The 23071-nt window shown below is 39.8% G+C and overlaps 1 protein-coding gene across 2 annotated transcripts in view; it reads left to right on the top strand.

Annotated features, from left to right (window-relative positions):
* Positions 1-4184: 4184 nt before the first annotated feature.
* NSUN6 (NOP2/Sun RNA methyltransferase 6) overlaps positions 4185-23071 on the top strand; it is a 68524-nt gene continuing 49637 nt past the window's right edge. Inside the window, exons 1-3 of one of the 2 annotated variants that reach the window (XM_043884017.1) lie at positions 4185-4665; positions 7326-7481; positions 12892-12971. In XM_043884017.1, the coding sequence (XP_043739952.1) occupies positions 4591-4665; positions 7326-7481; positions 12892-12971 (311 nt within the window). In that variant the 5' untranslated portion in view covers positions 4185-4590. Of the gene's footprint in view, positions 4666-5222; positions 5420-7325; positions 7482-12891; positions 12972-23071 lie in introns of both variants that reach the window. The other variant, XM_043884018.1, reaches the window with a different exon arrangement.

Below are 23071 nucleotides of genomic sequence, written 5' to 3'. Positions count from 1 at the left end.
AGAGCTAACAGGAATCTTCAAAAGTAGGGTCTGGACCCTCTCTCCAAACTATACTCTTGAAGGACTTTCCTAATGGTCCAGCGGTTCACACTCTGCCCTTCCAGTGCAGGGGGTGTGAGTTTGATTCCTGGTTGTGAAACCAAGATCCCAATATCACAGGGTGTGACTCCCTCCCCACAAAAAGCAAAACCAGAAACAACTGTACTCTTGCCACTCATCCCCTCATATACTACATACCAAGTCTGCATGAGACAGTTCCTTCTGGCTGGAACATTCTGATTTTGGTTCTTTTTCCTCTTCTTCCCCAGTGCTCCCCGCCTCTTCTGCCCGGCTAACTCCAAGTCAACCTTCTGGTTTTAACGTAACCATCTCTTCTGGGAGCCCACTTCTCCTTTCTGAAAGGCTTTTATGCTCTTTGATTCCATGTTAGATTGGATTAAATGAGATTTTCTTGCTATTTCCTCTTCCATGCACCCCATGTTTCCCTAGTTTTAACATTCATCATATTTGTAACTGCTTATTAATTTTCTCTACTTCCAAAATAGACTGAACATTAAGGCGGGTGGGGGTGGGGATGGTAACTATCTATTCTCTAGCTGCTATACCTACATACCTAATGCAAGATTTGTTGCTTATATTTATATTTATTTGTTTTATATGTTGCTACATATTTGCTGGATATGAACTATAAATTATACTTAGTCATCCAATTACTTACCTATCAATTTAGGGCCTAATGGGCTTCCCATTTGTTGCTAGTTCGTAAAGAATCCTCTTGCCAATGCAGGATACCTAAGAGACTCGGGGTTTGATCCCTGGGTCGGGAAGATCCCCTGGAGGAGGGCATGACAACCCACTCTAGTATTCTGGCCCAGAGAATCCCATGGACAGAGGAACCTGGCAGGTATAGTCAATGGGGTTGCAAAGAGTCGGACATGACTGAAGTGACTTAGCACACATGCATGCATAGGGCCTGATATGTGCTAGGCACTGCCTTAAGGATGGGGCTACAAAGGTAAAACTGATGTGGAACTTGATGTCAGTATTTATCATAGTTCAACTTGTATTTTGGGTAGTTATTTCAGTGCCTCTATGTCTGCCACTGTGATCACTTCTAGCATGCCCCAAAATATTATTATTATTATTATTATACTTACAGGTCTAGAGTGGCTGAAAACGTTTGGCTAACGTCAGTGGGCTGAATCATTCTGTCCACTAAGTTGTTCAGTGCATCCAGGCTGTGATTGATGTAAGCTGTACTGCTGCTTGGGCAATACTGTCAAACTTTATTGTTTTGGAAATTGTCAATGATGGCAAGCCCAGGGGGACCATCACGAATCTAAGGAAATGCTCTCAGGACTCATATCTGAGATGGAGTGCCTCCTGAAGGCATGCACACTAGGGGCCTCCCTTGCCTGGTCTGAATCCTGTTCCTGGGGTCAAACTCTCTTGAGTACCACTCTGACCTTGTTGGCTACAAGGTGACTCTGGTTATTTCTATGTTTTGTTCTGTGTGTGAGTGTGTGCTCAGTCATGTCTGACTTTTTGCAACCCCATGGCGTGCCAGGCTCCTCTGTCCGTGGAATTTTTCAGACAGGAATACTGGAGTGGGTTGCCATTTCTTTCTCCAGGAAATCTTCCTGACCCAAGGACCAACCCAAGTCTCCTGCATCTCTTGCATTGGCAGGTGGGTTCTTTACCCCTAGGGCCATCTGGGAAGCCTTTGTTGTAGAAACTTGATGGATTCAGATTCTACATGTAGGGTGGTCTAGGATCCATTTTAATATGAGTTTATAGAGGTTAGTCTCCCGATAGGACTTCCCTGGTAGCTCAACTGGTAAAGAATCTGGCTGCAATGCAGGAGACCCAGATAAGTTGAGACCGATAGATTTCCAGCCTTCTCTAGACCTTCCCCCCCTAATCCTCTCATGCCTTCTTTAATAAATTAAATATTGGGAAATAGGGTTTTTATGAGCTTTTTTTTTGGGAGGGGGTGGTTAAAGGAAGCTGCAGAGCATCACAAACCGAGATTAAGACCATAAAGTTGTATCTAAGATTTTTTTTCTGCTCTCCCCACAGTAAGGGCCATATTACCCCATAGAACACAGAGCCCAAATGACCCTTTTATGGGTATATTCCTATAGGATCTTCTTTTGCTTAGACAATATGTATTTACTATTCCAACTCCAGATTTGTAATATGGACCAGTTTTAGAGCACCAAGAGACCTCTTCATCAACATAACTGTCACTTCAGTAATGTCTAGCCTACAGAAAGACAAATATATCACATATGTGAAATCTAAAAAAATAGCACAAATGAACTTATTTACAAAACAGAAGCAGATTCACAGACAAACTTATGGTTACCAAAATGGAAATGTGTTGGTCACTCAGTTGCGTCAGACTCTTTGCGACCCCATGGACTCTAGCCTGCCAGGCTCCTCTGTCCATGGAATTCTCCAGGCAAAAATCCTGGAGTGGGTTGCCATGCCCTTCTCCAGGAGATCTTCCTGACCCAGGGATCGAATCTGGGTCACCTGCATTGCAGGCAGATTCTTTATCGTCTGAGCCACCAGAGGAATTGGGGAGGGATACATTTGTAGTATGGGATGCACACTACCATATATAAAATAAACAGTAAGTATTTACTGCATAACATAGAGAACTATATTCAATTTTTTGTAGTAAACTATAAAAAAAAACTAGTGTCCAGCCAAGGACTGTCTAAATGTCCTCAGCACTGTTGACGTGTGAACTAGTGAACTAATAATCCAGCAAATATATGCTGATGAGCACTTTCTTTCTCTAGTTTACAGAGCTATCCATCCATTTATTCATCTACTCCTTCAATATTCGAGTGCTTCTTATGTGTCAGGCACTCAGTAAGCAGCAGTGAGGTAAAAGTCTCCACCTTCTCAGAGTTTACAATCTAGTTTAACTTGTTTCTTCCTTTCTCTTATCTCCTAGATACTGATAACAAAGGTTACTGGTGCTGTGGTCACTCCATGAGGCTGCAATAATTCTTTTGGAAAGGCCTGGTCTAGACATTTTCCTGATCACTTTCAGATGACTTAGCCACAGAAGAATTCCATAAATTTATGGAAGAAATATGCCAGGGTGGGAAGACTAGGTATTGGCTTTAGAAGCCAGGTGGTGGTGGTCTTTATCCTGATGTTCTCAATCATTGTTAGTGTATTATACTTCTAAAAACATCTCTGTGTAAGATTTGAAGAGAAAAAGATTTAGGAAAAAATTTCCCTATAGTTCGGTGTTAATGACCACGGGGTGTGTTTCAAAGAACACTGTCTCCAGACAGAAGAATTATTTCTAGTTTCCTACTTAAGGATAGGAAACTATGTCTTTCCTTAGGTCCCTCCTCCCTTTGAATTTTTTTCACCTCAAACACAAAGATTACACCAAACGTCTCATGGGCTTTAAAGGAGAAATCAACTCCCATACCCGGAACTGTTAGCCTTCCTTATTCAACTAACTGTAAAAACTGCCCGTGTGTTTTGAAGTTTCACCTGAGGATATAAAGATATTAAAACACCATGAACCCAAGTTTAAAAAAATTGAATAATGCTGTTTACCTACAACTGAGATCAGGCCAGCAATCCTAAGAGAGGGAAGGAAATTTCATAAAACTCAAAGGGTGCCTGAAGGGTTCAAGCAAACTCTGGTTTAATTCTTTCTTTGGAGGTTAGCTAGTGGTTAACTGACTGAAAAAGTGAAAGTGTTAGTCGCTCAGTCGTGTCCGACTCTTTGGGACTCCATGGATCATACCCGACCAGGCTCCTCTGTCCATGGAATTCTCCAGGCAAGATTACTGGAGTGGTTGCCATTTCCTTCTTCAGGGAATCTTACCACCCGGGATCCAACCCAGGTCTACCTGCATGGCTCTCCCCCGCCTTTTTTAATCAGGTCAGTACGACCCAACCCTTCCTAATTGGCACCCAGCTCTCTTCCGCAAGGTCTATAGAGCGCTCCACCAGTTTCCGGGTCAGAGTCAGCCCCTCCTCCAACCTCTTGAGGAGAGCCCTCCCAGTCCAGCTGAACCTGGAAGCATCGCGGGTGGAGCTGGGACACTCTGGAGGCGTGACGTGAGGCTATATACGGCTGCGGATTGGTGGGCGGGGGAAGGAGGGGCGGGTCACGTCGCCGGAACTGACGCATTCCGGAACCCGCTCTCTGCTGAGCAACCTGGGCTGCATGTTTCGAAATTGATGCCAGCCTGGTTTTGCACATCTCTGTGCAGTTGACAGCGGATTCACTCCTCACAATTCCCCTCCTCCCTCCCGCCACGTGAGTGGCATTGCCTCGCAGTGGTGTCCGTGAGCGTCGCTAAAGAAGTCCCGGGACAGGTTCGGTGGAGGTGAAGCCGCTCCAACCTGGTCCAGCTCTAGAAGGCGTGGAAGTTCCTCCGCGTTTCTCATTTTAACTGGGCGTGAGCAGCGCTCTTTTCTTTGGCATCGGATGGTCCTGGCACGTCGTGGGTGGTGTTCATTGCCCAGACGTTCATTGCAATTTGAACAGAGAAAAACCGCCGTTTTCTGTCATTTCTCCGAGAGGAGAACTCAAGCAGTAGGAAAATGTCTGTTTTCCCTAAAATATCTTTGAGACTTGAAGTTGAAAACTATCTTAAAGCGGGCTTTATGAATAAGGAGGTAGGTCAGATAAATATATTAGATGCTGTTTGCAGACATTCAAATATTTACACACTAGAGGGATAGGAAAAAAAAACCTAAAAGGCAGTTAAATGTTTACAGCTGTTGTTTCTTATTACTAGCCTTTCCCAATGCATTAATATAATATGCTGATGTTTTTCTGCAGGTATGTAATGAATCCTTTCTGAGCTCAGAGATGTATGGAGTGTTTTTTTTTTTTTTATCATTTCGGAATGGGAAAGGAGGGAGGAGGAAAAAAGCTGTTGTGTGCCTGGCGACAGGCGTTGGGCACTGAAGGGATTACAGGGGTGGGCAAGCAAAGACGCATGTCCTCTGAGAATTATAAGTCCTGTAGGGAAGAAACACCTGTGTTCTTCCAGCGTCTGCTCTGTGCTCAGGTGAGGTATACTGTCATTCAGCGAGTGCTTGTTAAATGCCACTGCTTGTGCTAGGTGGTTTGCAGACCTTTAACTTCTTAATCTTGTGTGTGTGCTCAGTCGTGTCCCAACTGTTTGGGACCTCATTGCCTGTAGCCCACCGGTCTCCTCTGTCCATAGGATTCTCCAGGCAAAAATACTGAAATGGATTGCCGTTTCCTACTCCAGAGGATCTTCCCAACCCAGGGGTTGAACCCATATCTTCTGCAGCTCTGCATTGGCAGGTGGATTCTTCACCGCTGAGCCACCTGGGAGACTCCACATCGTAATCTTAGCAATCATTTTTTTGGTAGATATTTCATCCCCATTTTTTACAGGTGAGAGAGCTGAGGGTCCAAAGAGTTATGTTCCTGAATCAAATCTACATCGCTGTCATGGTCCTAATGTTGAAATCTGAAGGGAAAGAGTTTAGGTGTTAGTACAGTGGGAAAAGGAATCGATTTGGAACCCCAAGCCACCTAGTTTGCATCTCAGTGCTTTTTTCTATCTCTTAAACTTGCTTTCCTCATCTGTGAAGTTGGAGGACATTTAACACCACTAAATTTTCAGGATTAAGGTATTAGTCATAAGGGTGAGCACCTGGCATTGTAGGTCCTCAACAAGTGTTCTTTCTCCGTCCTGCTGGCAGCCTTGAGCACAGAAGTCCTCAGTGAATGTTGATTGATTGCCAGGCTCGTGCTCTCCGCCTTACCATCCTGCTTGTAGGCAGCTTTGTATTTTCCAAATCTTTGGTGTTGTATTCAAAGTAAAGCCGCACAAATATCAATCATTTTCAAAGATGTTGGTGAAGCCATGACTTCTAGGTTAGATTTCTATGTTTTTATTCCCAAAGATTATGTTAAAGAGCATCACAATATGGAAAGATAGTCTCCTTTTTTCATAAATATTTTATTTATTTGGCTGCTTTGGGTCTTAGCTGCAGCATTTGGGTCTTTAGTTGCAGCATGTGGAATCTAGTTTACAGACTAGGGATCGAAACCAGGCCCCCTACATTGGGAGCTCAAACTGTTACCTGTTGGACCACCAGGGAAGTCCCTGAAGAAATATTTTCTTGATTTCAAAAAACTTAAAGTAGGGTGTTAAGAGAAATAGAGGCAGTTTTTTCCCCCAGAATTTTTGAAATGATTAACATTGTTTTATAAAAGAAAATTCAAATGTCTTTGACACCAGTTCTTTTTCAAACATACTAACAGGATTTTACAAAAAGAAAAACTACCCCTGTGTAAAAAGTATCAAAAGTAGTGAAATATTCGGTTAAAAAAAACATAAACACTGAGAAAGTGCTAATATTTTTAGGCTAGTGGATTATTAGGCTGGCAAGTAGTTTATGAAGATTCTGTGAGGCAGGGGATGGTCAAAGATGACAAAAAATGGTGAAATACATGTCTTGAAGGCTTCAGTTGATTACAAGGAAACTTGGTCATTTGAGTCTTTATAACTCTTATTTCTGACAGGTATCTTGCTGTTTTTTTTTGGACAGTATCTGTCTGTTACTTTTAATAATAATATGCATGTTTGCTCAGTCATGTCTTGACTTTTTGTGACTCCATGGACTGTAGCCCGCCAGGCTCCTCTGTCCATGGGGTTCTCCAGGCAAGAATATTGGAATGGGTTAACATTTCCTTCTGCAGGGGATCTTCCCAACCCAGGGATGAAACCTACATCTCCTGTGTCTATTGCATTGGCAGACGAGTTCTTTACCACTACGCCACCTGGGAATCCTAACATGTAGTACTACCGTATTAAAAAAAACTGATGTTGTGAGAGATTGTTGGGTGACAGTATCAGGTGTTACGTAGTCTTCAAATACTGGTGTTTTAAAAGGTTACTAGCCAATTTGCTCTAGGATATGAGGTTAGCAGGGAACTAGTTCTACAGAAGTGATGTAACAGTTAATATTTTTATAAATAAGTAGAATGAAATCCTGAATTTGTGTGAATAAATGTAGCAGTTATGTTCAAAATGTTAATAATGCTTTGAGGTAGAGGTGGTGATTTTCTAATCCCTTTTCATCAGGTGTTTCATTAGGTGTTTATTAGCATAACCCTGTGAAAAATCACCATAACCTTAGTGTTATCAACATGGAAACAGAAAAGTGAAATGGAGCAGAATGTTGTGGAATGATGTTTCATCAGTTGGAACAAAATGTATATGCATATATCTTAATATTTTTAATTTGTATTATGAAAATGAAACAGTAACTTGTTCTTTCCTTCTTTTCAGATTCTGTCTGCTTTAGGTAAACAAGAAGCAGAAAGGAGGTTTGAAACGCTGTTACATAACTTGTCTCACCCTCCGTCATTCACCACGGTCAGGGTAAACACGCATCTGGCCTCAGTACAACATGTGAAAAATCTGTTATTTGATGAGCTTCAGAAGGTTGGTGCAAATTTTTGTCATTATGTACAGAAGGAGATTTCTCCAACCTATGTCATGTTGCTTCTAACATCATGTGGACGATATACGTTACAAGTTTACAGATAAGGAAATTGAGGATCACGGATATTGTTCAAGGTTACATAGTGTGTGCTAATGCTAGAACTTGAACATAATGCTTCTGATTCTGAATTTATTTAGTAACTGGATAGGTTATTCAATCCCCCCGGGCCCCTGTTGTCTCATCATCTTCATCGTTAAAATGCGTAAGAGGTCTGTTCTAACCCAAAAAGTTTGTGCTGTTGTCGTAAGCAGCTTATAACGATCACGAGGGCAGATCGTATAGCTGAAGTGAGCCCAGAGGTCAGGAGGTGCCTACTGATTACCTGTAGGATTGTATTTTTCATTTTAATATAACTAATTTATTTTTATTGGAGTACAGTCGCCTTACAGTGTTGTCTGTCTCTTCTGTACAGCAGAGTGAATCGGCCATGCTTATACATGTAGCCCCTCGTCCTTGGATTCCTTCCCGTTTAGGTCCTCAAAGAGCGTTGGGTAGACTTCCCTGTGCTGTACCGTAGGTTCTGATTAGTTGTCTGTTTTATGAATCATATCAATAATGTATACATGTCTATCCCAGTCTCCCAGTTCCTCCCACTTTCCCCCTTGGTGTCCATGCATTTGTTCCCTACGTCTGTCTCTTGTTTCTGGTTTGCAAATAGTTTCATCTGTACCATTTTTCTAGATTCCACATTTATGCGTAATTACATGGTATTTTCCTGCTTCTGACTTATTTCACTCTATATGACGGTCTCTAGGTCCATCCACATCTCTGCAAATGATAGTTTCTTTGATAATTAAATATAATTTAATAAAGGGAAATTAAATAGTATAAAGAATGTATTTAAAAATAAGATAATGCAGATTTTTTTTTTTTGGTTCAACCAATAAAATAGTTTTTGTATATACTCATTTTCTCTAAGTGAAAATGGATTTTAAAATGCATAAGAGGTCTGTTCTAACCCAAATTGTTAAAGTTTCAAATAGAAAAATAATATTTGAATTTTTTTGTTTATATTGTCTTAATTGCTTTCAAAACCTGTACATTTTGTAAGTGGAATAAGTCAGAGAAAGGCAAATACTACATGATATCACTTACATGTGGAGTCCAAAAAAATACAGCGAATTAGTGAATATAACAGAAAAGCAGCAGAGTCACAGATAGAACAAATGAGTCGTTACCAGCGGGGGCAGGCTCTGTAGGGGTGGGAGAGGTAAGTTAGGTATTAGGTGTAAGAGATGCTCAAGGATGTACGGTATAACACAGTATGGTTAATATTTTACAGTAAGTGTAAGTGAAAAAGAACCTTTGAAAATTACTTAAAAAAAATATCAGAAAGAAAACCCCAAAGCTGTGCATTTTGTGTTTCATACACTGTGCACTGAAATTTGCCCCCCAGGAAATGTAAGATGGAGGGAGACAAGGTACCTGAAGGGGGGTAGTTTTAGTTATTCCGTTTTGTAGTTATTATTACATCTCTTCTAACAAATAACCACAGATGGGTGTCAGCAGGCCTATTTCCACCTAAGTACCTAAATGAGAAGGAAAGAGAGAAGCATAGTTAAGACTCCCATTTGTATATCATAGGCTGTGTTGTCAGTTTACTCTGGATATAACGTTCAGAAATTTTCAGAGCATCTTCACTGGTATTGATTCTTTTTATTTTATTGAAGTATAGTTGATTTACAGTGTTGTCTGTGCTGGGCAGCAAAGTGACTCAGTTATTATACATATATATATACGTATATACATATGTATATACATATACACATATGTATATGTATATACACATGTATATTATATATATATATATACACATACATATATATATACACACACACACACACCCCCACACACATAATCTTTTTCATATTCTTTTGTTACAGTGTATCACGGGATGTTGAATATAGTTCCCTGTGCTATACATTGGGACCTTCTTGTTTGATTCATTTGTTTTTTGTTTTTAATATCACCACATCTGTGAATTGTTTATCATACTGTCTTTAAGAACAGTTCTATAAACTTCAAGTTGTGAGGAGATGACCATGATGTAAGAAGAATCAGTTACAGTTTCTGTATGAGACCAGAACTTAGTACGATAATTATGTAAAACTTGGAGAAAGGTTATTCTGAATTTTAATGAGTGATAATTTTATTGACTGTATTAGGCATACAATGTGAACAGTTCCTCTAAGCAGCTCAGATTATTACTTTTATATAGCCATGTGTATAGGTTTTCAGCTTGTATAAAGGAAGCTGTTCTGTCCATAACTCAGGCAGATCCAGGTTGTTTTCTTTTCTAGAAAATTATTCCTAGAGCTTAGATAACCTAGGATCCCAGTCTGATAGAAAGAAATCTCAGGTGTTGTGTCTAAGACAAGGCAGGTGAAATCATTCCAGGCTTTGAGTCCCCTTCTGTAAAGGTTGAGGTGAGACTGAGAAAGGGGTTGTGGGCAGTAGGTAAGAACCTGGTGGTTTGCGTGTTGCCTCTTGCCGCCAAGAAAGGGGACTCAAAGGAGGTTTTAGATCACGAATGTTCTTTTTCCATGTCCCAAAGCTCACCTGTATGCCAAAGGCATATCCTGAATGATATACAAGTGGGTGCTTTGTCTCTAGATTTCTCTGGGTCACATATTGAAATTTCATCATTTAAAATTTCATTTGACTAGCGAGGATGTGGAGAAGCTGGAACCTGTCTCCACTGCTGGGAACGTCAAGTGGTTTGGCATCTTTGGAAAAGTTTGTGGTCTCTTAAAAAGCTAAACATAAACTTACTGTACAACCCAGAAATTTGACTCATATCTGTCCAAGAGAAGTGGAAACATATGTCCATGCAGAGACTTGGACATGAATATTATTATATTAGCCGCATTGTTTGTAATAACCAAAATGGGGCGACTGTCCAAATGTCCATTGACTGGTGAATAGAAAAACAAAATGTGGTTAAGTTCACACCATGGAACGGAACTCAGCAATGAAAGTGATGAACTAATACATGCTACCGCGTGGGTGAACCTCAAAGACACTACAGTGAGTGCAAGAAGCCAGACATAAGACCCTCTGTACTGTGTGATCCTATTTGTATGAAATGTCTAAAAAAGGCAGATTCTAGAGAAAGAAGTAGGTTAGTGGTTGCCTGGGATTGTGGCTGGAACAGGGATTGACTGCAGATGGGCATGAAGAATCTTTGGTGATGGATAGGACCTAAAACTGAATTCTAGTGACAGTTGCACAATTCTGTAAGTTTACTAAAAAAATCATTGAATTGTGCATTTAATATGGATATATTTTATGGTATGTAAAGTAAACCTCAATAAGGCTGTTTTAAAAAGGGCACAGGGTAGAAACTAACAGAAAAAGAAGCCTGTGGTATGTTTGGTTAAAAAAAAGTACGTGATATTTTTATGAAAGTTAGGCATATGTGGTTTTATGAAAGTTTTATTTCTGTATTAATATTTCATAGAAAAGGAGAGAAGGAAAATCTTGGCTCGAGCAGGGTTGATCACTGTGTAGAATATCTCTGTAGTGTGGAGAGGTAGTGCTTCTGAAGCAAAACAAAAACAAATGACAAAATCCATTATCTTCTCCTTGGAAGGATCATAGTCTGGATACTGTAAGGCAGCGATCCCCAACCTTTTTGGCACCAGGGACTGGTTTTTCCATTCTCCCAGCTGAAGAGAGTTTTTCCATGGACCAAGGGAGGGAGATGGTTTTGGAATGATTCAAGCGCATTGCATTTATTATGCATTTTATTTCTATTATTATTTCATCAGCTCCACCTCAGATCATCCCGGAGGTTGGGGAGTCCTGCTAGGGTATCAGACAATGAGAGAACATGAGGGGGAGAGGGGGAAAAGCAGAGAGGTTTGTTTGAATGAGGAGTTCACCCTTAACATGTCTTACTATGCTGTTGGGTATGGTTAGTTTGAAATTCCGTTTGCTCAGAGGAAGTAGAACTCAGAAGAGCTGTTGACTTGGTAGAGATAAAATAGTCTGATTTCTAAAATCTGAAGAATTTTTGTTCTCTTTCCATTTCGACTTAGAAATAGATTGATTTTGGGTTTTCAATAGCTAGTGTATTGATACTACAGTGCAGCACTAGTATCTATTATTGTTACTGCTTTGGTGCAATATGTGAAGGTGTATGAGTCTAATCAGTAGCGTACACAGCAGAGACTTGTTTTCCAGTATTTGTGTGTGGCCCTCTGATAGACACAGAGTCCTTGCTCTCCATTCCCCTCTTTTATGGGGAATGCCCAGTTGTCTGCTGTCTGCAGCCATGGTGTGCTGGTACATACCAAACAACCCCCTTTCTGGGAAAAATAATGCTGGTTTGTAGTGTTTGCTGATTTTTGAAACTGACTCTGGTCAGTGTCAAGCTGCCAGCATGACTTTGACTTGGCAAGAGATGCACACAGTTGGCTCCCATGAGACTGCTGCTAAGTCGCTTCAGTCGTGTCTGACTCTGCGCGACCCTGTAGACGGCAGCCCACCAGGCTCCTCTGTCCCTGGGATTCTCTAGGCAAGAATACCGAAGTGGGTTGCCACTTTCTTCTCCCATGCATGCATGCATGCATGCTAAGTCACTTGAGTCGTGTCTGACTCTGTGCGACCCTATGGACAGCAGCCCACCAGGCTCCTCTGGTCACAGGATTCTCCAGGCAAGAATACTGGAGTGGGTTGCCATTTCCTTCTCCATACCTATGAGAGTGGGAGTTGGCCTTGGCACCTACACTGCTGGCCCTGCACGTATTTCTAGTCTGAATGCCAAGTATGGTGGAGGATACTGAATATCCTCAGCCTTTGCCAGGAAGCATAATCAAAACTGGCGTGGCAGGACTTCCCTAGTGGTCCAGTGGTTAAGACAGTGCTTCCACTGCAGGGGGCACGGGTTCAATCCCTGGTAGGGGAACTAAAATCTCACGTGCCATGGTGCAACCAAAAACAGACAAACAAAAAACTGACATGGCATTCAGTGTTGATAATATATAATACACAGGATTTAGAACTCTCAGTCTTTAATGTCCTATTCATGCAACTCTATATTGGATATGTGTTTTCAAAGTAGGTCACTTAAGGTCAACATGGTTTGTGTTTACAAAATCAAACACTAAACAAAATTGAGCCTTTTACTTGTAAAGAAGTCAAGAAACTTGAGAATCAAATTATAGAGAAAATGTTGTTTTGAAGTCTTTGATTTTTTTTTTTTTGGTAGTATCCCATGGAAAAAAATGAAAATAATCCTAAATCAAACTTTATGCTCTGTTAGGTAATGACACTGAAAAGCTCTGTGATTTGAAATTTACCCAGTATGTTGATTGCTTTGTAATCCTTTGTGTTTATTTTCAACAGCAGTTTAATGGATTAAGTTTTCCTATTCTTCAGCATCCAGACCTTCAGGATGTCTTACTTATTCCTGTTATTGGACCTAGGTTTGTAACTATTTCATTTTAAAATTATATACTTATAAATAAAAATTTGTCTCAGGTTCTTTTTTTGCTGTTTGGTGATAGTACTAAATTTCTCTATTAGCAACTTTATTTAGATAGGAATTCACAGACTTGATAAATGTTGACTACATTGTCTGTCATGGAAAATACTACAAAGAAACACTGGGAATGGACTCAGCTATCTTGAGAGGAATGCTTATTAGTTCCATTTAGTGGTGATTGATTTTTTTTCATTCTGTAAGACATTTGTTTACTTGTATATCATAAGAGATTCCACTGCTAAATTAAAACTTTTTTTGAGCTACAACAGAAATACAAAGCAAATACAAAGCAGTGTTTCCTATTTTCATAATTGATATATTTGTAAAATTTTATTAATTCATGATGATGTTAAATTACTATATTCTCTGAGTAGAACCGGTTATCATGGTAGCTCAGCTGGTAAAGAATCCTCCTGCAATGCGGTAGACCCCAGTTCTATCCCCGGGTCGAGAAGATTCCCTGGAGAAAGGGGTAGGCTACCCATTCCAGTATTCTTGGGCTTCCCTGGTGGCTCAGATGGTAAAGAATCACCTGCAGTACAGGAGACCTGGGTTTGATCCCTGGGTTGGGGAGATTCCCTGGAGAAGGGAATGGCAACCCACTCCAGTATTCTTGCCTGGAGAATCTCCATGGACATAGGAGCCTGGCAGGCTACAGTCCATGGGGTCGCAAAGAGTCAGACATGACTGAGTGACTAAGCACAGCTAAATAGAAGAAATACTGTGTTTGGAAGGCATGTGTTTAAAAAAGGAAAAAAAAAAAAATAGGCTTTCATATTATAATGGGAATTCTGTTCCCAAAGAGCATTTTAAAATCCCTAATTGTGATAAAAAAATTTTAATACCCCTAAGAGTAGTAATAAACACAAAAATGTTCATTTTGTTAAAGCTTTAAAGTATTGATAATTTAGTGGTCAACAGTAGAGCGATGGTTTTTGGCTCATCCATTCAGTGGAATATTATACAGACTTAAATGTGGTAGAATTATATGTACAAATAAATAATAATATTTACGATTAAATACCCAAAGCATGATGCTCTGTGTAGGATAATCACATTTCTTTTGCAATTAAATACTACAGATTTATGTATATTTATTTATACACAGAAAAAAGTCTGGAGGGTATAATATACCCAACTGTTAACAGGGATTAATTCTGAGTGCTTAACTCTGCGGAGGTAGGGAGAAACTAGAGAAGAAGAGGCTCTAATTGTACATTTCTGGTTTATTTTATTTTTTACTGTAAACACGTATTACTTTTGCAGTTAAAAAAATTGAGTTTGTAAATTCATTGTATATTTTTGTTAAGAGGAGCATTGCATTAGTGAATGGAGGAGTCTTACTTAAGTGTGCTGAGTTTTACTAAATTCATACAACTATATAGTCAGGTGTTGGAGAAGACTCTTGAGAGTCCCTTGGACTGCAAGGAGATCCAATCAGTCCATCCTAAAGGAGATCAGTCCTGAGTGTTCATTGGAAGGACTGGTGCTGAAGCTGAAACTCCAATACTTTGGCCACCTGATGTGAAGAGTTGACTCATTTGAAAAGACCCTGATGCTGGGAAAGATTGAGGGCAGGAGGAGAAGGGGATGACAGAGGATGAGATGGTTGGATGGCATCACTGACTCAACGGACGTAGGTTTGGGTGAACTCTGGGAGTTGGTGATGGACAGGGAGGCCTGGTGTGCTGCGGTTCATGGGGGGGATGGGGGTTGCAAAAGGTTGGATGCAACTGAACGACTGAACTGATACTGAACTGATTGAGGACTCACCCCCATCAAGATAGACACCATTTTCATCACCAGAAAATTCTCTGCATTCTGCCCCCCATACTAGGAAACCACTGTTCTGATTTCTCTCATTCCTATTTAGTTTTAAACCAACTAGTTACTATAGTTGATCAGTCACAGGTCTTCTGAGATCTGCGATTCATTTTGGAATACACTGGACGTCATTCCATGATGCCCATAGTTTTCCATAATCTATGTAACTCTATTTCATTCTTCTTACTGGCTTCATAATAATCCTTTCAGCCTATTCTTTGTAGTGAGTAAGCTATTCATTAAAACATTAGTGAACTGTGTAACACAGACGGTGAGTTACAGGAAAGCACTGAGAAATCTTTTAGAATTGTGGGTTCATATACCTACCTTTCATTTCTGAAAGGAGCATGTCAGCTTTTTTTGGTCTTTTAAACTCATCACCAGTTTTATTAGGTATCTTTTGACTTTCCACTATGAAAAATGAAGACATTCTTAGAGCTGCCCTAAAACTTCCACCAACCAATTTTTATTTACTGTTTGTTTGTTTTTTTTCTAACATTATAAAGCTTTGTAACATCTGTATTCAATTCAGGTGAATGCAGTGCTTGGCTTTTTGCAATAAACAGTAGTTTTTTTCTGAGTTCTTTGTCTTGACTGATTGGATATTGTCATTTAGCATAGGGGTCCCCAACCTTCTGGATCTAATGCTTGCTGATCTGAGGTGGAACTGATGTAATAATAATTGGAATAAAGTGCACAATAAAAGTAATGCATTTGAGTCATCCCCAAACCATCCACACCCCCCGGTCCGTGGAAGAGTTATCTTCCATGAAGCCAGTCCCTGGTGCTAAGAAGGTTGGGGACCCCTGATTTAGCAGGTCTCCAGCACCTGCTTCTCTTCTCCCAGGGATGTTTCTTGTACCCTCTCTTTACATTCTCACTTGAGAATTGCTTGTTGCCTTTATATTTATTTTAAATATTTATTTATTTATGGCTGCATTGGGTCTTAGTTGTGTCACGCGGGCTTCTCTCCAGCTGTGGCACCTGGGTTTCAGAGTGCGTGGGTTCAGTATTTGTGATTCACAGGTTTAGTTGTCCCACATCATGTGGAATCTTAGTTTCCTGACCAGGGATTGAACCTGTGTCCCCTGCATTGCAAAGTGGATTCCTAACCACTGACTGAACCACATGGGAAGTCTTTTTGTTTTTGCCTTTATATGTAAGCAAGAACTTGGTTAAGTATATATAGTCGTTTCAGGTCACATGTTATTTCCCTTAGAACTGTGTAGACACTGCTTTCACAATCTTACGGCCTCACATGTAGCTGTGAAAAAAATCTGAGGCCAAAAAGTATTTTCCCTTTTGCAACAAAATCTTGATCTTTCACTTGGAGGTCTATGAGACTTTTAGGCATTGGACTGTAGAAACTTGGCTGGGGTATCCCTTGATTTTGGTTATCCTCTTAATTTTGATTGAAACACAGTGGAATTTTTCAATGATAAGTGTTCTGGTAGTTCTTTGAATATTTTTCCGTTACATACCACTGCCTTCTGTGTTAGGAGGACACTAATACTCTGTATGTTGGATTTCCAGTGAGGATGCTCCCTGTGTTGGGCTCTCCTAGACAGCCCAGGGTCAGTAATGAGCTGGGAGGACTCCCCACAGCTCAGCATCTAGTCAAGGATTTTTGGCAAGGATTTATGGCATGAAAGGGGTACAAAAGCCATGTCAGCAAAGGGAAAACGTGTATGGGGTAGAGTCAGAAGGAAACCAGGCATGAGCTTCCAGAAAGTTGCTCCCCATGGAGTTAACCAGGATGGGCTTCATTCTTTCAGCAGTCCGTTTTGATGTGAGTAAAATTGTTGTCTGCGAGGGCAGCCATTAGAGCTGCATCACCCAAGGTTTCAGTTGGCAGGCGCGCTCTGCCTGGCATGTGCCAAATTCCAGACTCCCGAAAGGAAAGCAGGTGTTAAGAATGACCACACTGCTTGTACAAACAGTAGTTGACTGTTACTAGAGCTGGTTTTATATCAGTGCTGGGAACTGTTTCCCAGTCAAGTTTTCAAATGCCAGCCAAGGGCCACCTTCTAAGCAGGCTTCTTTCAGAATAGCTGTCTCAAGTCTGTTATGTTAGCTCTTTGATTTCAGGAGATTTACCATCCTTTACTTGCTGAGCTAAGCTAGTTTGCTTTTTTCCCCTCTTTATTATTTTGTTGTTGTTCTCTCTTTTTAAATGTTCTTTTTAGTTTCTTTGAGGGCTTCCCTGGTGACTCAGACGGTAAAGAATCTGCCTGCAATGCAGGAGACCTGGGTTTGATCCCTGGGTTGGGAAGAGCCCCTGGAGAAGGGATTGGCAACCTACTCCAGTATTCTTGCCTGGAGAATCCCATGGACCAAGGAGCCAGGTGGGCTATAGTCCACAGGGTCGTGAAGAATTGGACATGACTGAGTGACTAACACACACACCCATTTTCTTTGAAACTACAGAGAGGTTATTTGAGATTTTGCTCTTTTTTGGTCTGTACATTTTGTTCTGTCTTTGGTTTATTATAGCTTTGTTTAATGTTACACACGTCCCTTGGTGTTCATGGGAGATTGGACACCCCCCCACAAAATACCAATATCCACAGTTGCTCAAGTCTTTTATATAAAATGGTATAGTATTTGCATATAACTCATGCACATCCTTAGCATACTTTGAATCATTTCTAGATTACTTGCAATACCTAATACTATGTGAACAGCAAATTCAAGTTTTGCCTTCTGCAACTTTCTGGAACTGAATTTTTTTTTTTTCTGTCTATGGCTAGTTGAATCCACAGATGCAGAACCTGAGGGTGAGAGAGGGCCATCTCTACCTACGCATCTGTCCCAGGTTGAATGAATACTTGAATGAAAACATTTACATAGAGTCACCTAGTCTGCACTTTGGGTCAAATGTGTACCTGGATAACTCATCAGGTGTGTTTTTTGAAAACACTTTCACCAGATCTTTTCTAGTGGCTCGTCTCTAGTTCTGGTGAGCTGAGCTGATGAAGACTAAGGCTTTGCTGTGAGGGGGTCTAGCTCATGGCTGTCTTGTTGGGGGCTTTAATTTTTGGTTATGCTTAGTGAACTCAGGGGAGGAGTCACAGCATTGATTGCACTTTGCTGCTCTTCCCTTCACTACTTCTAGAGAGTTTATCCAGGTTTGTTAGAGAAAACATGGATTGTCTGCTTGTGCCACTTCTGCCAGTCCAGTTCCTCCTTTGGTTTTATCCATAGGGAATGGGACTGACATGACATGCCCAGACCTTCCTTTTTTCTGCCTGACCCTTTGGTCCTGTTTCTGAGTAATGAATAATTGTTTGGGTTTCCAAGAGCCTTTTCTTTTCAGAAACAGTCATACCCTATTGAGGAATTGGATTTGATCCAGATTTCACTGTGTCAGCTAATTACTCTTCATCACTTGCATCTTAGCTGCTGCTTAGATTTCTTGCAAATGGAATTTTCTTTCAGATTTTTCTTCCCCCATTTTTGTGGGCTTTAGAAAAAGGAATATATGTGTACTTTTACTCGTTGACAAATCTTTTTTACTAGAAGCTCAACATTTCACAGCTATTTAGGATATCAAAATGTACATTAAACTATTTAAAGAGAGTAAACAATTCAAAAAGTAAATCTCACCATAAAATTCAGGTTCCTTCATTTTATTTAACATGATATTTAATTTACTGAGCAAATATATGTATATATTTAATACTTTTTTAAGTTTTTGAATTTATTTCAGTGTTGCTTCTTTTTTTTTTTTTATGTTTTGATTTTTCAGCCCCAAGGCATGTGGGATCTTAGCTCCCCAACCAGGGATCAGACTTGCACCCCCTGCTTTGGAAGGCGAAGTCCTAAGCACTGGACTGCCAGGAAAGTCTTGATCAACTATATTTTAAAGTTAGGAAGGTTTTACCAATGGTAATTAGATCAAAGTAAGGGGGTAATACTGAAGTTGATGGTATCAATGTCAACTTTATTGAAAAACTTAAAAGAGAAAATTGAATGCCAGTCTTCTCTTGATCCAAAGTATTTTTCATTTTTTTAATTGAAATAGAGTTGACTTACGATGTGATGTTAGTTTCAGGTGTTCAGCAGAGTGCTTCAGTTGTATATTCCTTCTCAGATTTTTTTCCCTCGAGGGTTTTTACAAAATATTTGATTTAGTTTCCTGTGCTATACAATAGGTCCTTGTTGATTATCTATATTGTATATATTAGTGTGTGCATATTAATCCCAAACTCCTAATTTATCCCCCCATATAAGAGTATCTTTTTAAAATGTTTATTGTTGTATAGTTGATTGACAATGTTGTGTTAGTTTCTGCTATACTGGAAAGTGAATCAGTTATACATATATTCACTCTTTTTTTAGATTCTTTTCTCATTTAGATCATTACAGAGTATGAGGTAGAGTTCCCTGTGCTACAGAGTAGGTCTTTATTATTAATAGTTATCTCTTTTACTTCTAATAGTGCGTATATGACAGTCCCACTCTCCTGATTTATCCCTCTCCCCCATTAGCCATAAGTTTGTTTTCTGCATCCATACAAGAGTATTTTAAACAGTGTACCCCAACCATCATTTTTTAAAGACTGTGTTTAAATCAGTAGAATTTTTTAGGCCAATATTCAATTTGTAATTTTTAAGAATCTCTCTATATTGTCTGATGGTATTCTTTCCTTTTTGATAAAAATCTATTTTTAGCAGGTCAGAAAATTAACTTTCCCTAGTAATTGAGTGTATAATTCAGTAGCAGAAATATCTTGAGATACAAATGAGATTGAGTTTGCCCTTCTCTTCCAGCCGTTCCATTTCCGTCTCTCATAGTTGCCTTGTCACTAGCGTCAGCACTTTGGTTTTCAATTACTGTTTGTATGTATGAAATAATAGGGTGAATACAATGGACTAGTCAAGTAATTGCTCAAAGACTGCTGGTTCAATACAAATAGCAATCTTGCTGAAAAGAAACATTTGGTTGACATGCAAATGAGATATCATGATCATGTGATGTCTCAATATTATATTATGCAAATGAGATATCAGATTATATGTATGCAAATGAGATATCATGAGTGTGTGATATCTCAAAATTATATTATCTTCCTTTTAGTGTAGGATTGCTAATATATGCATTTAAATACATGCCAAGTAGATAAGTGTATTTTTTTATATGCTGTTTAGTGGGTCATTCTCATAATCTTGACCCTCTCTTTAATGGGTCTTTAATTTGTCAGCATCTCATTTTTAGCTGTTTTAATTAGTTTTCTCTTATTCTAAGCACCTTCTTACTATTTTTCTCCAGTCTTTATTACTGTATTCTTGGAAAATCACCTTTATTTAATGCTATTGCTTCACTCTTTTGTTTAAAAACATTTTAATAAAAATCAAGCTTTTAGGAATTTTTTATGGCCCTACATCAACTTTTATATTTCCTCACTAAAACTTCAGCAATGCTGACTTGCACCTTGACACTTGCATATATATATGATCTTATGTTTTTATACAGTTAGTACTTGTGTTGAAAGATTCCCAAAGACCACTCCCCAGCTCAGTGATTCTCTTGGAGGACTCAGAGGATTCCACATGTAGTCATACTTGTGACCATGGTTTATTACAGTGAAAGAATCTGAAGCAAAATCAACAAAATAAAAGGTGCCTGGAATGAAGTCTAGGGAAAACCATTTGCAAATTGCAGAGTCTTTTTCCAGTGGAGTCATGCAGTGTGCACTTAACTCCTCGGGCAACAAGGATGACAATGCATACGTGGGATGTCACCACCCAGGAAAGCTCCTTAGAGACAGGCATCCAGGGTTTTCATTTAGGGCTGGTTGTGTGGGCACCTCATGCCTGGTAGGTACCCAAATTCTAGCCTCCCAGAAGGAAAGTCAGTGTCCCCTATAAACCATATTATTTGTTTACAAATTGTTACAGATAATGTAGGCACATTGAGCTACCCTTGGTGATGGACAGGGAGGCCTGGCGTGCTTCAGTCCATGGGGTCGCAAAGAGTCGGACATGACTGAGCAACTGAACTGAACTGAATCAGTTAAGAGTGGGAACTCCCCTGATTCTGAGTTCCAGGGTACTAGCCAAGGATCAGCCTCATCACCAGGCCCTCCAAAGAAAGGATAGTAGTTCTTTTTCACTATGGTTTTTCGTTTGTTTTTATTTTTGGATATGCTGGGTCTCTAGTTGAGGCATGTGGGCTTAGTTGCCCTGCAACATGTGGGATCTTAGTTCCCTGACCAGGGATTGAACTCATGTGGATTCTTAACTGCTGGACCACCAGGGAAGTCCTTGGCCCACTATGTTAATGCTCTTCCCCATAGTCTCCCATTCTCTCCTATCAAATAAATGGTTATTCTCATAAAACCTTTCTGATTAACATTACAGAGTTCACAAAATGTTTTTTGAATTGGTGCTGTGTGTGAGACCCAAAGATATTATACAGATGGGTGAAACATAGTCTAAAAGCAGATAAATGTTGGTATAAGTCAAACCACAGTAGATTCCTGGGGAGGGATATGAATTAAGTACCATCCAAGCAGAGAAGAGGAAGAGCTGAATGCAAAGAAGCGGGTAAAGATTTTCTCCAAAGAGATGTTATTTCAGTTGAGCCTTGTAGGTGAGTAAGAAGGAGGTAGATGAGATAAAGTAGGCAAGGGTACACAGGGTAGAGAGAAAGTACATGCAAAGGTACAGAGGAATGAAAATCCATGGTGGTTTGTGACAAAAGTGACTGGGAATCTATCATTTTTCAGAGAGGTTGGTGAAAGAAGATGTTGAAATTAGAAGAGGTAGAGCGAAATGTGAAGGATTCATTTTAAATTTTATTAATTTTTATTGGAGTATAGTTGCTTTACAATGCTGTGCTATTAATAGTTTCTATTGTGCAGTAGAGTGAATCAGCCACATTTTTATATATATCATATATATATATGATATGTATTGCCAATAAGATCATCTATACCATTTTTCTAGATTCTATGTATATATGTTAATATACAACATTTGTTTTTCTCTTTCTGACTGACTTCACTCTGTATGACAGTCTCTAGTCCATCTACATCTCTACACATGACCCAGTCTCATTCTGTTTTATGGCTCAGTAATAATATAATTGTATATATGTGCCACATCTTTATTCATTCCTCTGTTGATGGACATTTAAGTTGTTTCCATGTCCTGGCTATTGTAAATAGTGCTACAATGAACATTGGGGTGCATGTGTCTTTTTGAAGGATTATTTTTTAAAACTAAGAAGTGTTTTATTTTTTTGCACAGAATATAGGAGCCAAATAACTTTTATTACAGTCATGATTTTAGAAATATAATCCTGGTAGTAGCATAAAGCTGTTTTTTTCCAAACTGCATGTAGACCTTGACTCATTAGTAGGTTGTGAAATCAGTTTAACTGGTTGTTCGTAGTTTTTTTTTTTTTTAAGGAATAGGGATTTTATTATATAATCTCCTGGAGTGTACATGGTAAGGTGTTTCGTGAAACATTTGCTATAAATGTAAGTGTGGATAGGCACACATGTGTACTGGGATGCTGTTCAAGTGCATTTCTCACACTGGGTTGCAGCCAAAAAAGCCTGAAAACACTTTTTTTCAAAAGATGAATTGCAAGCCTGGAGCCGAGTTAGGGAGCTATTTTAGTCTTTTATCTCCAGCAGTATGGTGAACTAGATAACTTGAGAATGTTTCTGCTACTTAGGCCTAGGAATACTGAACAAAAAATAGGTCATAAAATGCATAACAGAGTGATTAAGAACCTTAGTGAGATACTCAGGGGTTAGAATGAAGAGCAACTGAAAATTGAGCAGTAAGTGCGTGAGCTAAGATTAAGGGTTGAGGAGTTTGAGGGAGAAGGTGCTTCGTCCCCTGAACTTAGGGGCTTTGGTTTTAACAACAGGCTGTTAGTGCTAAGAGGTGCTGCTGCTGCTAAGTTGCTTCAGTCGTGTCCGACTCTGTGTGACCCATAGATGGCAGCCCACCAGGCTCCCTTGTCCATGGGATTCTCCAGGCAAGAACACTGAAATGGGTTGCCATTTCCTTCTCCAGTGCATGAAAGTGAAAAGTGAGTGAAGTCGCTCAGTCATGTCTGACTCTCAGCGATCCCATGGACTGCAGCCTACCAGGCTCCTCTGTCCATGGGATTTTCCAGGCTGGAAAGAGTACTGGAGTGGGTTGCCAGTGCCTTCTCCACCTGAGTTGAGAACCATCCAAAAGTCAGTGCAAGGCAGTA

This window comes from Cervus elaphus, chromosome 23 (genome assembly GCF_910594005.1).
Source record: "Cervus elaphus chromosome 23, mCerEla1.1, whole genome shotgun sequence".
Classification (NCBI taxonomy): Eukaryota; Metazoa; Chordata; class Mammalia; order Artiodactyla; family Cervidae; genus Cervus; species Cervus elaphus.
The sequence above is the reverse complement of the archived record's forward strand: the minus strand, read 5'-3'. Positions and strand labels throughout refer to the sequence as shown.